Source organism: Haliotis cracherodii, unplaced genomic scaffold (assembly GCF_022045235.1).
Source record: "Haliotis cracherodii isolate W230 unplaced genomic scaffold, xgHalCrac1.p SCAF_10, whole genome shotgun sequence".
In the NCBI taxonomy this organism is placed as follows: Eukaryota; Metazoa; Mollusca; class Gastropoda; order Lepetellida; family Haliotidae; genus Haliotis; species Haliotis cracherodii.
In genome coordinates this window covers 37,264,185-37,281,332 of record NW_027266265.1, presented here as the reverse complement: position 1 = coordinate 37,281,332, position 17,148 = coordinate 37,264,185, and the positions used below count along the sequence as shown (strand labels likewise).

The 17,148-nt window shown below is 42.0% G+C and overlaps 1 protein-coding gene across 1 annotated transcript; it reads left to right on the top strand.

Annotated features, from left to right (window-relative positions):
* Positions 1–12,167: 12,167 nt before the first annotated feature.
* LOC139450198 (uncharacterized) lies at positions 12,168–13,091 on the top strand. Its single transcript, XM_071231877.1, has one exon. It carries the CDS (start codon positions 12,168–12,170, stop codon positions 13,089–13,091), a length of 924 nt encoding a protein of 307 aa, XP_071087978.1.
* The last annotated feature ends 4,057 nt before the right edge of the window (positions 13,092–17,148 follow it).

Below are 17,148 nucleotides of genomic sequence, written 5' to 3'. Positions count from 1 at the left end.
ATCAGCTGTGTTATTTGGCTGATGCAATTACAGTATAATCATGATGTATTCAATGACGAAAAGGATGTAATGTGATGTTCTGTTATGCGAATCTTTCGTCTTCCTTGTATGTTCTCGTTACTTCCGTCTTCTTGACTCCGTATCCGGTCGTTATTTATTATGTCCTTTTAATTACCCACTTTAGCAACAAATCAGTTCCAAGTACAAGCAAAATCTCTATGAGGAATATGGAAGTGGCCTAGCCTAGTGGTTAAAGCGTTCGCTCTTCACGCCGAAGATCCGGGTTCGAATCCCCTCATCGGTGCCGCCGTGATATTGCCGTTATGATGCAAGATACATGTATAAAGCCCATTTGCTGGTGTCCCTCGTCGTGATATTGCTGGAATATTGCTTAAAGCGGCGTAAAACCATACTCACTCACTTTTAAAGGACTGGGTTTCTCCATCTGTGACGCGCGGACCTCTGTGAAGACAACGACGTTGTCATCTATCTGACCTAGCTTTATCATTTGAAACGACAGGTTATATACATGTACATAGTTCTTATAAGGCCAGATAATTATATTTTTTTGATCTCATCACTTTAAACCAATCTCTTCGGGTAGGTCGAATTTCAATTTCATTATTTATTTTGACTATTTCCACCCATCCTCAGAAGTGAACAAAAAAAATACAATAATTTAGGAAGTTCTTGATTTGCAAAATCACGAACCTCATTGCTACTCTGTGTTTTATTTATTAGCTTTGCTGAGGACAATCGCTAAAAAAGTCAAATGTCCATCAGTTCATCTTCATTTTGGGGGCGGTCGGGTAGCCTAGTGGTTAAAGCGTTCGCTCGTCATGCCGAAGACCCGGGTTTGAAGCCCATTTCTGGTGTCCCCCGCCGTGATATTGCTGGAATATTGCTAAAAGCGGCGTAAAGCCATAGTCATTCACTCACTCATCTTCATTATGGACATTGCAATGAATAAGTTCTGTACTAACAATCATGTGGTGAAATGTACAAGTGAAATAAAAACGTCATACTTAAACTTGTCCTGAATGGTATTTTGGTCGCTTCAACCTATCTTTCCACACGGGGGCACGGGTGGCCCAGTCGTCTAAGGCGCCGCGATTCGCTGTGCAGATTTGCGTCCCTTGGGCACGCCAGAAACCTATGATTGTGGGTTCGAATCCCGGTTATTGTGTTTCTAGGTTTGTCAGCACCATACCCGTGCTCGTGGGTTTCACCGAAGTGGTAAACGTCTGAGACTCGCATCACTTCGGGCTTTCCTCCCACATTAAGCTGACACACCGTGATATAACTGTAATACTGTTAAAAGCGGCGTTAAACCCAACTCACTCACTCTTTCCACACAGATCTACTCGTCTTATTCCGCTACGTTCTCTCTTGTACCAGTGGAGCGTGATGTGACAATGGCAGGTACGTGACTCAAAACAAAATATTGCAGCAAGACCACTGGAGACTAGTTGATATAGACGCAGTCACAAATATACCACGTCTGTAAACTAACCAAATATGTCCAGGAAAAGAAATGGCTGATATAATGAACAAATTTTCACGTCGGCGTTCGATGATATACGGTGTAACGAGTATTTTCTTTTATTTAATCTTCTGTACTCAACTCCATTTCATAAAAAATGTTATGTCATCGCGACGGAGAAGTCCAAGGTCTTGCCCACGTACACATACATATTATGTTAGATCTGGCGTCTTGTTAGAGTGTTAACTCATATTTACAGATAACACTGGGGATTCGGACATTTAAGAGGCTTTATATATTGTATCGCTAGCTATATTGTGGCTATAGGGCTTCGATGACAACCCGTGGAACCGTACAACCAATGTACACAAAGGAAAAATACGCGAAAGGAAATAGCTTTACTCGTTTTAGGATATTTTCTCAATGGAAGTTAACCTTTTCACGACATGGTTATCTAAATGTGTCTACTAAACGTTTTAAAAACAGATGAAAAGCGGGTGAATTGTGGACGCAGACAGGGTTGTCTTTTGCCGGCCTTGCTCTTTAGTATTTTCATAAATGACCTTATTCAACAAATAAATAAACATGCCATTGGCAACCACGTCGACAACCAACGTATTAGCATCTTATAATACGCCAACGATATCGTTCTACTGGCCCAAGATGAAAATGAATTGAACTTCTTGTTAGATTATCGTGTTCTCGAAATGAAAGTAAAGTAAATCTTCCCGAGTTACTTTAGAAGACATTGCGTAACTAGGACTATGATTTTCTTGAGTTGTACAGAAACTATTTCTGGCAGTCCCGTGAAGGTATTATATAGGATGTGAGTGCATGTGGTGAAAGATTTACAACAACAAGAAATTCACGATCACGCACCTTTCGAGATAGTGCGATGTCCGGGATCACAGTGCCATAGTTGTCGATGTGGATGACGTCATTCTGTGCCCACGACAGGATAAAGGTGAGTAGTTGCCTGCTATAATCTTTAATAAAAAATCACTGGCTTGGTTGTAAATAGTTATTAGTGTATTGATGAAACAGGAAGAGTTGATGAACGCTGCTATAAACCACACCTGTACATATTCCAGCTGTGTAGGAGGAAGCTGTGCATAGTCAAGTCTTGGCAAGCCTGTCGCTGTTAAGAAGCATGCCTTTGTGTTCTGGGTCGGGCTATCGAGGGCATGTTGACTATTATGATATGATTGCATCATTGGTTCTGCTAACATGCTAGATTTAGATTTTCGTTAAACGCCGCCTCAACAATATCCCAGTTATATGACGGCAGCCTGTAAATAATCGAGTCTGGACAGACTGGACAGACTCGACAGAACAGTGATTGATATCATGAACATCGATATACATAACTGGGATACGATGATATGCATCAACCAAGACAGCGAGCCCGGCCACCCGATCCCATTAGTCGCCGATAACCATTTGCTGAAGACCAATTCTAACACAGATCTGCACGTGGGTTGAGATTAATTGTGCGTTCAGATGTGAATGGTGATTCATATTAAGAAAATGAATAAGGGAACAGTTAGTTTTAGACACAGTAAAGTGATATGACATGCTATCATGGGCTCCCAGCCGTGTCTAATAAATACACGTTGGAAACAATGCACACAGACACATCTCAACATTTGATTCTGACATGTGTTGATTTTGTATGCGGGCTATTTCAAATGTACTGACAGTAAGGCTATTGTTTCTTTATCCGTTTCTATCAGTTAATAAATCGTCACCGCCAGAGAATAGTAAGTCACCGTTAAATGCTGGGTTACAGAGCTTCTGTCACCTGATCAGAAACGCCCAAGGTCCCTGATCTCTCGCGGGAAGTGTAACCGTCGACACGTCTTGGGATTACCACTATCAACTAGAAATTAAACAACGGTCAAGGCTGTGGAAACATGTAACGTCACCACCTCCGGAAAAGGCCGAGTCTGCTATATGAGGTGCAGCCCGGTAGACGTCCTTCCGAAAAGTCAGATCTTTAACGTCCAATATTATGCTAATCTGGGTAAGAGTGAGTGAGTGAGTTGGGTTTAACGCCGCTTTTAACATTAGTCCAGTTATATCACGGCGTGTCAGCTTAATGTGGGAGGAAAGCCCGAAGTGATGCGAGTCTCAGACGTTTACCACTTCGGTGAAACCCACGAGCACGGGTATGGTGCTGACAAACCTAGAAACATAATTTGGGCGAACCGGGATTCGAACCCACAATCATAGGTTTCTGGCGTGCCCAAGGGACGCAACTCTGCACAGCGAATCGCGGCGCCTTAGACGACTGGGCCACAGTGCCCCCATCTGGGTAAGAATATCAAGACTTAGCGTCATGGAAAGGCGTGTTGTTACAATAGGACAATGTAGCTATTCCCAAGTCTGTTGGCGCCATGGCTGCAATGCTTGACTGTCTCACCATGGTTACGCAATTTAGCACTTCATAACAACTCACATAAATTTAATTAAAGTAATTTATTACTCCTTCAATATTTTGTTTGTTTGTTGTTTAACGCCACGCTCAGCACTATTCCAACTATATGATGACGGTCTGTAATTAATCGTGTCTGGACCAGACAATCCATTGATTGACATCATGATCATCGATCTAGGCATTTGAGATACGATGACACCCCACAATGACATGAATATCCCCAGTCACAACTCGCACATACACACACCTTGACAACGGACTACTTTTCACTGTTTCATTTACTTAGCTTAACTAACATAATTACTTTGTAGCACACAAACATATCTAAAAGAACAGTCGGTGGTTACAGTTTCCCGCGGTATTCTAATCACATGAAATATGAGCACCAGTCACATTGTCCACTACCATGTGTCGTACACACAAACAATAACTTATGGAATCTTAGAAGGGACATTGTCGCCCTTTGGAAAAAGTAGGTGAGGTGAAATGGGGTTTAACGTCGCGTCCAAGATTATTGCACTCATATAGCGACGTGCATGCACGTGTATGTGTGTGTGTGTCTGCTTGTACTAGTCCGGACTGATGCCGATTTATAGAGCTAGCACACTGAGATACCATGCCGCAGGTTAACATGAATACCCCACTCAGACACAGCATACTGACTCCGAGCCGACCAGTCCTTGTTTTAGCCCCTTAATGCCGAGCTCCAGACAGGGTAACATCAAGTACCATCTTTTAACGTCTTTTGGTATGACGCGGCTGGGTATCGAACCCCGGACGTTCCGCTCTCCGGGCGGACGCTCTACCATTAGAAAACAGAGGCGGTCTGGTAAAAGTAAAAAAAAAATGCCTCAATGCGACAAATAGTCAAAATGTCGCGTTCTCACACTTTGGTTAATTTTGATACTTTTTGCTTGTTTTTGTGAGGGTGACAATTATTGCTACAACGCGAAAATGTCCATTCTAGCATTCCATAGATATCCCTAACACCGTTCGTCACCCACGCAATGGTTCAACAGTTCAAGTAGCTACGTTATGTCATCCACATAACGACTGTTGTCAACTTCAACTCACAACAATGGCGACCCTTGACCTGTTGAGTAGCTGCGTTGATTCTCAATCTCCAACACTTTAAATATCTGTTTAGAATGTAAACACATACAAGACAAGTTCAGATCTAAACACGTTGAGGAATGTGTAAGGGAATACACATTTTGTGTGTTCCATCTGAACACCATTAGGGTCTAAACACATTAAATTAGCTTTCGTCTCACAGCCTAAACACAAGAGCCCCATAAACTAATTATTAACATGTTTAGAATTTAAACATATTTACAATACATAAATTATAATGAATAATAATTATGTATTATCCTAATAATCTAATAATATCCTACTATGATAATAAAGTGAATATCATTGAGAATAAGCTATGAATAAGATGTATATTGTAGTCTTTGAAAGGCATTTAGAGGTGATACTCATGAGGAATAGAATTTATGGATGTCAACTTCTTTATTATGAGGAACACAACGTTTCGGACTATATGCTTATTCCTTCATCACCTGACGTTTCGGAGTATATGCTTACCCCTTCATCACCTGACGTTTCGGAGTATATGCTTACCCCTTCATCACCTGACGTTTCGGAGTATATGCTTACCCCTTCATCACCCGACGTTTCGGAGTATATGCTTACCCCTTCATCACCTGACGTTTCGGACTATATGCTTACCCCTTCATCACCTGACGTTTCGGACTATATGCTTACCCCTTCATCACCTGACGTTTCGGAGTATATGCTTACCCCTTCATCACCTGACGTTTCGGACTATATGCTTACCCCTTCATCACCTGACGTTTCGGAGTATATGCTTACCCCTTCATCACCTGACGTTTCGGACTATATGCTTACCCCTTCATCACCTGACGTTTCGGAGTATATGCTTACCCCTTCATCACCCGACGTTTCGGAGTATATGCTTACCCCTTCATCACCTAACGTTTCGGACTATATGCTTATTCCTTCATCACCTGACGTTTCGGAGTATATGCTTACCCCTTCATCACCTGACGTTTCGGAGTATATGCTTACCCCTTCATCACCTGACGTTTCGGAGTATATGCTTATTCCTTCATCACCTGACGTTTCGGAGTATATGCTTACCCCTTCATCACCTGATGTTTCGGACTATATGCTTACCCCTTCATCACCTGACGTTTCGGACTATATGCTTACCCCTTCATCACCTGACGTTTCGGAGTATATGCTTACCCCTTCATCACCTGACGTTTCGGAGTATATGCTTACCCCTTCATCACCCGACGTTTCGGAGTATATGCTTACCCCTTCATCACCTAACGTTTCGGAGTATATGCTTACCCCTTCATCACCTGACGTTTCGGAGTATATGCTTACCCCTTCATCACCTGACGTTTCGGAGTATATGCTTACCCCTTCATCACCTGACGTTTCGGAGTATATGCTTACCCCTTCATCACCTGACGTTTCGGAGTATATGCTTACTCCTTCATCACCTGATGAAGGAATAAGCATATACTCCGAAACGTAAAGAAGTTAAAATCCATAAATTCTATTCCTTATGTATAATGTACGTTGAAATTATATGTGCAAATCAGATCCAGAGGCCCATGTAGAACGCATATACCACCAAGACTTCGAACTTGGTATACGTGTCTTTCCCACATTTAGACCTAAACACGTTTAGTTGTTAAACACATTCCTTAGCATGTCAACGCTATGGGACAAGGAACGTGTTTAGGTTTCGGTTTCGGATCTAAACACCTTGTTGACGGTGTACTGGACTTCTGTTGTGGTGAACGGTTTCTTCATCACCCGAACAAGTCCTTCTCGGGGATGAACATGATATGTTCAATGAGGTTCTCATGGTAGGAAGTTCAATCTCGCACACGATTTATGGAATACACATCTTACCGAGACAAGGGAGTTAATTGACTATAAAGTCGAGTTTCCACTTTTACAGTCAGTTAAGTCCCTTGCCTCGGAAAGATGAAAGAAACACTGCTTCGACGAAGAAAACGCTCTCAGTGTTTATCTCTAGACTAACGTGATCGGGTGGTCAGGCTCGCTGACTTGGTTGATGCATGTCATCGATCCCAATTGCGTGGATCGAGGCTCATGATATCAATCACTGGCTTGTCTGGTTCCGGCTCGATCATTTACAGATATAGCTGTAATATTGCTGAGTGCGGCGTTAAACAACAAACAACCAACCAAGTTGAGGCGTGACGATCAGAATCTTGGCCTTGTTCCACCGTGAGGCTGCTGTAAAGTTGCCGAAAAAGACGTCATTTTATTTCACTCACTGTCTGAAAGAAACCCCAGTTAAAATGTCTGTCTTGTCTAGTTTCGTGGCAGAGAGTATTGTGTTTATTGACAAAACGGTCCAAGAAACTCCATTGGTTACAGACTCCATTTAAATTGAAAAGGAGCCCCAGTGGGATGGGAGCTTCAGATTCCCGAACCTGAGGACAATCTTGCTTCATTTAGGGCTTTTGCATAACAGAAAGGGCTGGGCGGAAGGGAAAATGATATTGTTCAGGGTTAGACAGACTATATCTAACTCACTGAATTCACAATACATTCACCCTTTACGTCAGGAATATATTTTTCATGGTTGCCTTTAAAAGCCTTATCATTTAAGATTATGTTTCTAGGTTTGTCAGCACCATACCCGTGCTCATGGGTTTCACCGAAGTGGTAAACGTCTGAGACCTGCATCACTTGAGGCTTTCCTCCCACATTAGCAGACACGCCTTGATATAACTGGAATACTGCGAAAAGCGGCGTTAAACCCAACTCACTCACTCACTCACTCACTCACATGTGTACAATGTGTGATGCCTATTTCTGGTGTCCCCCGCTGTGAAAGTGATGGAATAATGCTAAAAGCGGCGTAAAACCATACTCACACACTCCAGGTCATTCTATGACAAATTAATGACTGTCACAAATGTAAATACACGCTTGTTCCTGACCTGATATGTTATACCTTGCAACACGGTCTACTTGTATTCACAACATACATTGCTAGTCCTAATAGATACAAAAATACCATAGTGAGTTTTATCAATGATAGTGTGACGTTGGTTATTCATGGGATAAGGTTTACTGGAAAGGCAGTCGCCACTCCTGGATCCCATTATCAACCTGGTTTACAATCAACCAGACGCCGTTCTCTTGCCTACCCCAGGCTGTAATCAACTGCACCCTTCTGTTTGAACACTTCCTTGATTCCTGCGGTTCGAGGTATGAGTCCTGAGCCCATGGTGACATGGCAAACAGACACCGAAATTGGAGTTGAGGTTCCGTCCGTTGAGGTTTAAGTATTTCGAGAGGCATCTGTGGGTTTATGCGTCCCACGTTAGGTTTTATACCAAGCGCCAGAGCCGGAGACGAGAGGTACATGTACATGTATAACACCCAACACTTGACGCATAAAACCCCACGTACCCCGAGTGATACTGTTACAACGAATTTATCTTGCCGACATGGTTCAATCTGTTTTTTTTTAAAGGATTAAAACCAATTGAAAATTGCTAGAAAACAGCTGTTCGATTGAGATGAGGTAAACTTGTTGTCACTTGACTTTCATTGACTCGTAAACAAAGCGCTGCCTGTTTTCTTCGTTGCGGGGTATAAAGGATTTATTCTCCCGCTCAGGACTCCACGTGAAGACTGTTTCCTTCTCGGCGGGGTATACGGTATTTATTCTCCCGCTGACAAAATTATTTTCCTCTCAGGCGGGATAAGCAGTATTTTCTCAAGATCACTTGATCCAATCAGATTTCAAAATTCTGACATTGGGGTAAGGTAAATAAGTATGGCATAACTGAGTTGAAAAAGTCGTTTCATGACAGTGTTAAAGTGAACTGAATATTAGGGGCGATGCCGTGGTAGAAATCTTGGTCAAGAACAAGCCTTACATGTTTGCATAGAGTTTTTAGTTGAATGTGGTGATTCATAAAGCATCCCACAGGAGGCAGACATGGTGCGCCCCGGGAACACTATGGCCTATGTGACACAGGTTATGTGATAACCAGTTTGACGGTCTGCGATAACGATTTGCAGGGTCTATGATAACCACTCTGGGGGTTTGTGACAACCTCTTGGAGTGTCTGTGAAACCTCCTTGAGGGTATGTTACAACCTCTTTGAGTGTCTGTGAAACCTCTTGGAGGGTATGTGATAACCACTTCGAGTGAGTGAGTGAGTATGGTTTTGCGCCGCTTTTAGCAATATTCCAGCAATATCGCGGCGGGGGACACCAGAAATGGGCTTCACACACTGTACCCATGTCGGGAATCGAACCCGGGTCTTCGGCGTGACGAGCGAACGCTTCAACCACTAGGCTACCTGACCGCCCCAACCACTTCGAAGGTATATGATATCGAGTTAGTGGGAATGTGATAATCATCTTGGTGGGTATGTGACAACCACTTCAAAGGTATGTGATGGCCAATTGGTAGGTATGTGATATCCAATTGATGGGTCGGTGATTACCACTTGGATTGTAGATAACCACATCGGATGGTATGGGATAACCACTTGGATTCACTGTTATAACAATCTTGGAGGGTCTGTGATCACCAACTTGGAGGGTTTCTAATTATGCTGATAACAACTAGGCTAACCCACTATTTTTCAAATATGGATCTTAACCATGACGACAATTTTCAAAGCATCTCTTCATCAGGAAATGATTCAACAATTTTCATGAAAGGGAGACCACCACTAACAGCGTCCATACCAGACGTTCTCATGTACTTGATTCTAGTATATAATATATCTACGCGATAAATCGCAAAGAACAATGAAGAGCGAAGCGCGATTTAGTTCAGCTATTTGCATTAAGGCTACAGGTTACAGAATTATGGACGAGAAAATGAATAAGACGCTACACAATATTTCAAGCGAGCTGTGCCATGTCAAGGTGAATGGAGTGCATTGCCTTGACTTGCCTCATGCTCTATTTCCCACAGCCAGGACTAAGACCAGGCTGTAACCATATACCTTTGAAAGAAACTGGTATTGTGAAAATGTATAGCATGTTCTGTCGTGCTTTGGAATAAAAACAGACGAGTTGTACGTTGAGGCCAACATGTCATGAAAACGTCACTGTATTGTAGCGTTTGGAATGTCTGACATTATTGATTCACGTACACGGGACCTGGCGCATGATGAATTGCTATTAATAGAACGACAGGGGAAAACCCAAGTTTCAGTTGGCCAAAACTGAGGTCATATGTGTCGTTTTTGCACATATTTGGCGTCTGAGAATTCAGAAGGTGAGTGAAGAGTTATAATGTTGCGTAGAAATCACCATCAGGGTTTAAGCTGGTGATATCAAACGCAGTATATGTATCGCAGGCTGGGGGTGGGAGAGGCGTTCTCGATTCTCAGGCAATATTGATCTTAACATCGAAACAGTATGAATCAGTCGATGCACTGTTGTTTCCAAGCAGGAAACTGTTTCAACAAAGCTCAGAAAGGGAGATTCTTGTCAAAAACTGGGAGTAATGTTGCATTAGTTTTAACCGCTGGAGACTTGAAGATTCCTGATTCCTAACCAAAGGGATGACCATCACATGACATGACATGACCAGATCGACCCGTGAAGATCCGGGGTATAATAGGTCTTCAGCAACCCATTCTTGCCGTGAAAGGCGACTATGCTTCTCGTAAGAGGCGACTAACGGGATCTGGTGGTCAGGCTTGTTGACTTGGTTCAAGTCTACGGGTTTACGAACGGTGAAGGGTGCCCGGATTGTACAACATGTCTGACAGAGTGTGTCAACCTGTACAATAATCTCTCATTAATTGCAGAGACCATCTACCGGTATATGGTCTTTGTTAAATGTAACACGTGTATCGTAGGGGTAGAACCGATGACAACGGAATAACTTATATTCAGAACTAAGAAGCGCAGTTTCAATGTATATCAATATATCAATATGTAATCATGTATATATGCATCCTATGAGAGACGACTTCTGACAGATGACACGTGATGAAATCCGACTCTAACAGCAAACAACCACCGACTGATGTTACCGCTGACGTCAAGCAGTTGAGCACTTTATTGCCAAGCACAAGATCCGCTCATATGATATATACCCCATCAGCGGCATTACATACAGTTTATTACCACAGAGGTGCTGTGCACAGAGCACGTTCCAGTTATTCTAGGCATGTACTTGGATTGTGAACGCCGACCTTTACGGTGGTGACCTTTAAATATACATTTGCATTTGAACGAATTTGGGGCCAGGCTACGAAATAGGATCATTTCCCCTCACGGATTTTAGAACTGTAATCGTCCTGTATTATAAAAGGAATCTCTCCATATATCCCAAAACTTGATTCCACAGGAAATATAGCTTTGGTGAGATCAAGCGATATCTCCTGGGATATATGGCTTCAATGAAATTACACCACAATGCTCTGCAGACCATTGAGAGGTCATCGTTACCATGACGTCATAATGAAATGACATCACTAACATATTTGCTGATGAAGCTGGTTAGCTGTACTTTTTACACTCAAGACACTGCTTATTACTGTTCACAAACTGAATAAGTTGGAAGAATGATGTTGGATGATAAATAGAATCTCACCCTTGTGTCTATACAAATTACATATAAAGTACATCAACATTCGTCAGCTGACTTCGTCAATAAACCGCGGAGTTTCATTATTTTATCAACACGTGTTGGTACGATGATAAGATTCTCTATTCCTTTCCAGAAGGAGGCACGGGTGGCCCAGTCGTCTACGGCGACGCCATTTCGCTGTGCAGAGTTGCGTCCCTTGGCCATGCCAGAAACCTATGATTGTGGGTTCGAATCCCGGTTCGCCCCGATTAAGTTTCTAGGTTTGGCAGCACCATACCCGTGCTCGTGGGTTTCACCGAAGTGGTAAACGTCGGAGACCTGCATCACTTCGGCCTTTCCTCCCACATCAAACTGACACGCCGTGCCCGAAATCTATGATTTCGAATTCCAAATTGAATCCTGGTTCGCCCTGATTATAAATCTAGGTTTGTCAGCACCATACCCGTGCTCGTTCTGTTTCACCAAAGTGATAGACTCCAAGGTTTTCCTCCCACATGAAGCTAATACGCCGTGACGTAACTGAAACCCAGTTCAAAGCGGCGTTAAACCCAACTCACAGACTCTCTTAGTTTTCCAGAAGCGGGTAAGGAGCGATGGCAGCCCTTGTGGACCAAGATGCATCCACGGCAGGAACAGAAAGCACACACGAGTCGTTCTACAACAGAACCACCAAGGAGGCTGCGCACAAGATTATCCTCGAGTACAAACACGAACTCCGTGCCCAGATCAGCTCCCATTTTCCTTTACGAACAATAGAGAAGTCAGTGGGTGAGGACTACATCCTAGGTCGAGGGAAGGGATCGGACGTACTTCTAAATGACGAGCGTATGTCACGAACATACGCTGCCATTACATCAAAACAAGGAGGCGATGAAGGTGTGAGGTTCTTCTTGAAGAACTGTACAAAGAATAAGTCTGTCATCTTGGAGAGCTACCAGAAGAAACCGTTCACTCTAAAGGCTCGGATGGAGGCGGAACTTCGGGATAGAAGCATTTTCAAACTGATGGATGTGGAGTTTAGAGTAACGGTTAATTACGGCTGTGTGGATTCATCTGAGGTGGAACTGGAGGTGAAGTGTTGTGGCGGAACGGGTAAGGCATGTTGTCAAGAGAGTGTTGGGGTTCCGGGATCTGGACCAATGCCGTGGCCGTGCGAGCAATGTCCGCAGAACCAGTGTCAGAGAGGTGTTGATTGTTCGGACGACCAGAAACCGCAGTTGTACACCAACCCGACGACGACTGTGCGCCTTGACGCTCCAACCTCACCCGTGGCGGCAGATGGGGATGCTGGTGGACGTCATGAACGTCACGGGCATAAAGTAAGTAATGACGATTTGATGAACCCTCTGTCATGGGAACAGTTTCCTAGGGGACCGGCTCTACGTTCTCTAGGAGACAGTTCTCCCTTCAATTCTGGTTTTCCTGCTATGCGACTACAGAGCCCTGGAACTGGTGATCCAGAAGTTCTGATGTCAACAGACAGAAGCCCAACAGAACACGAGGAGGAAGAGAAGTGAGTGTGTTTGACCTAGCGTCGCTTGTAACAGTATTAACCATGTCAATTTCATGTGGGAGGAAATCCCCGAAACGATGCGGGTCGTGGATGTTTACCACCCGTGAGCACTGTCTGACTAATGATCTGGAGCTCAAACCAGCGGAAATGAGATAAAGATCCCAGAACGAACTACTGTGTATGAAGTGGCATTGCCAGCATAAATCTATTTTACCACACAATTTGAATTAAGGCAAGGTAAAGTTCCTATTCGATCATTTTTATGTTGTTTGCTTAACTAGCACTATAGAATCTATTTGATAAAATCTAATTACTAAATAGTATTTTTGGAAACAGAAAACCACGCCTCTCGCTATCCAACTTTTAATACAAAGGCAACAGGGTTTACTTTAACTGGCCCAGTGTAAAGTTAAACTGGAAACCATGGCTACTGACTTGTCGTCAGGGTTACAGTGATGGTCAAAGAATGGGAAAGTGACAAAATAAGATCTAATTTATGATGTATTTATGATGCATTACTCCCCTCAGAGAACAGATAAGTGTTGGAAATATTGTAAGGACAGTTCTCTTGTGGGTCGAGGAATGGCAACAGTGACAAACTATGATCTGGTTTTATTTAATAGGTGATGCAAAACTCCCTACAGAGAACAGACAATTGTATGGGATTTTGTAAGGACAATTCTCTTGTGGGCCGAGAAATGGCAAAAGTGACACAATATGATCTGATTTATTAATTTTGTGATGCAATACTCCCCTCAGAGAACGGACAATTGTATGGGATATTTTAAGGACAGTTAGCTCTCTTGTGGGTCGAGAAATGGCAACAGTGACAAACTATGATCTGATTTATTAATTTTGTGATGCAATACTCCCTTCAGAGAACAGATAATTGTATGGAACACTGTCAGGACAGTTATCTCTCTTGTGGGTCGAGAAATGGCAAGTGACAAACTATGATCTGATTTATTAATTTTGTGATGCAATACTCCCTTCAGAGAACAGATAATTGTATGGAACACTGTCAGGACACTTCTGTGGGTAGAGAAATGGCTAAAGTGACAAACTATGATCTGATTTATTAATTTTGTGATGCAATACTCCCTTCAGAGAACAGGCAATTGTATGGATCACTGTAAGGACACTTCTCCCGTGGGTCCTGAAATGGCTAAAGTGACAAAATACGATCTGATTTATCAATTTGTTGATGCAATACTCCCCTCAGAGAACAGATAAATGTATGGAACACTGTCAGGACACTTCTCCTGTGGGTCGAGAAATGGCAAAAGTGACAAAATATGATCTGATTTATTAATTTTGTGATGCAATACTCCCTTCAGAGAACAGGCAATTGTATGGATCACTGTAAGGACACTTCTCCCGTGGGTCCTGAAATGGCTAAAGTGACAAAATACGATCTGATTTATTAATTTGTTGATGCAATACTCCCCTCAGAGAACAGATAAATGTATGGAACACTGTCAGGACACTTCTCCTGTGGGTCGAGAAATGGCAAAAGTGACAAAATATGATCTGATTTATTAATTTTGTGATGCAATACTCCCTTCAGAGAACAGGCAATTGTATGGATCACTGTAAGGACACTTCTCCTGTGGGTCCTAAAATGGCAAAAGTGACAAAATACGATCTGATTTATTAATTTGTCGAGCTTTGTAAACAATTTCAATATGCAAAAACTGCCATACTGCGAGAATGTCCCTTTCATACCATATACCATACATTTGTCAGGTGTATATAATATATATTTTCCCGCGGCTGTCAGTGACTATTCATGCCACGAGTACGCTCTAAGGGAGACTATTCTACTTGGCCTGCAGTCGAAATTGACAAAACCCAACGGAAAAGATCTGAGATCGAAAAAATAGAAAGTGGTGTTGTGGAAATATCTTGAGGAGATTTATACCAAGTCAGGGTGACATAATTTTGTGTCACACAGTGTACGTTGTGATATCAGGAGTTTCATGAACCTTTTCTTCCATTTCACTTTGGTCATGCTCGCAACACTACTATTAAAACGTGTGTAACAGGACTCACGCAATACAAGCAGCTACAGAGATACGCCCCGGCTGTCTCCTCTTGTGAGATGAACGGAATAAGACCAACTTAATATTTTGGAGTCTTTGATGGGCATTTAGAAGTTGGAAGAACATAGTTACATGACACTTTTAAGGATAACAATATGAATAATTAAGGTTGTTTCATTCGAGGCATCTGTAACTTGGACATCTGTGATTTATGAACTTGCGAACAACCATCAAACTGTGTACGATCCCCCTTTCTCCAAGATAAAAAAATAGAAAACAAATTAGTCACAAGTTCTTTTATAAACGCCGAGCCTGACAATTATGCTTAAGAATAATAATAAAAAATCATACAAATTGTTTTCCTCCCTGATTGAGACAAGTAGTATGTTCTCAGTGGCCCGAAGTTGTTTGTTCAATGATGTATAATGTAAACGGGACTCCGAACTCTATATTGGTTCAAAAATGCTCTAAAATTGTTGACACTCCCGTCAAATTTCCTCAAAATACTAAAATGAAAAATGAGAATTTCCAATTTTTCTTTTCTCATCCCACTGACCCTACGAAAATGCTTACGAAACTCGACTGTATAATTATGTTAATCTTGCCGAAAATGTTTACGAAACTTAAAGAAAGGCTACATTTTCATGTATATTTCTACCACACACCAAAGTCTTTGAGACAAAAGTCCGTTAACCAACCAATTAAAAGGATATATGATGTGTGTCCATTTGTATGTAATTTTCTCGCCACACGGCAATGTTTTAAGTCTCTGATCGACTGTATATTGGTGTTAATCTTGCCCTTGAAAATATGTCAATATCTTCCATATTTGTTGTTCACATTCTATTAGTCTATAAATGTTGTTAATGAATGTGTACGACCTAATGAAATAAATGTGGGACACTGACACTGACTATGCGATTGATAGTTATCGATGTAGCCATTGCTAGTATTGGGGCATCTGAGGCGGGGAACCCGTGCTGGTAAATGTGTGAGTCATGTATGAATGTCTGAAAGGATATATCTTTCAACAAACTTAACTTTTACCTATAGAAATATGTTTCACGTAATGTTTCTTGTTTCCACAATGCTGAAACCACTCTTGATTGTACGCCATCTAGTATTTATTGAGAAGCATTTTTCTTATCAGCTTCAATACATCAGTTTAAATGTTCCAGGATATTAAACTGTTCTTTTGTACAAGGGCTGAAATAAACTGTAAAAAGATGTATATATTATTGTATTTTTTTCCATTAACATCACCTATAAACAGGATGATACCAGCACCCATATACACCAACCTACATAACTCTAGACACACACACACACACACACACACACACACACACACACACACACACACACACGATCACCACACAACCACAACGCAAGCACACGCACACGTACACCACGCACACACACGATCACCACACCCACCCACCGATCCCATTTGTGTGGATCAATGCTCATATTGTCAAACACTGGACTCGATTATTTACAGACCGCCTTCAGATAGCTGGAATATTGCTGAGTGCGGCGTTAAAAAACAAACCAACAAACACACATGTATAATTGTAAAAGAAAGAATTGACCACAGTTTATTTCCGTAATATGCATATTGCACTAAAGTAGGGGACTTCTGATATGGTCAAGGACGTAAGTATGGCAAACATGAGTGAAAAGACACGATTTTCCAACTTGAAGAGACAATCTAATCATGAGCCAAGATGATGCTTTTTACCATATGTATATGTGTGTCTTACTCTACATTTTTCAAGAGCATCCGCTTAAGTCATATTATTAAGAAAATGCTTGCTGATAGCTCTACTGTTGGTGATTTAAGAAAATGCAAGTGTTGATAAAAAGTCGTATTCCCATTTTATGAGCTCGTCTTGTAACTTTCATTACAATTGCTGAAGGTTTTGCTTATTTCTGAACTTGTGAATACACTGTAAGTCAAACTGGGCACTCATCAAACCTTGTCTTTCCTCATGGACAGTTGCTACCAGACCCTTTGCT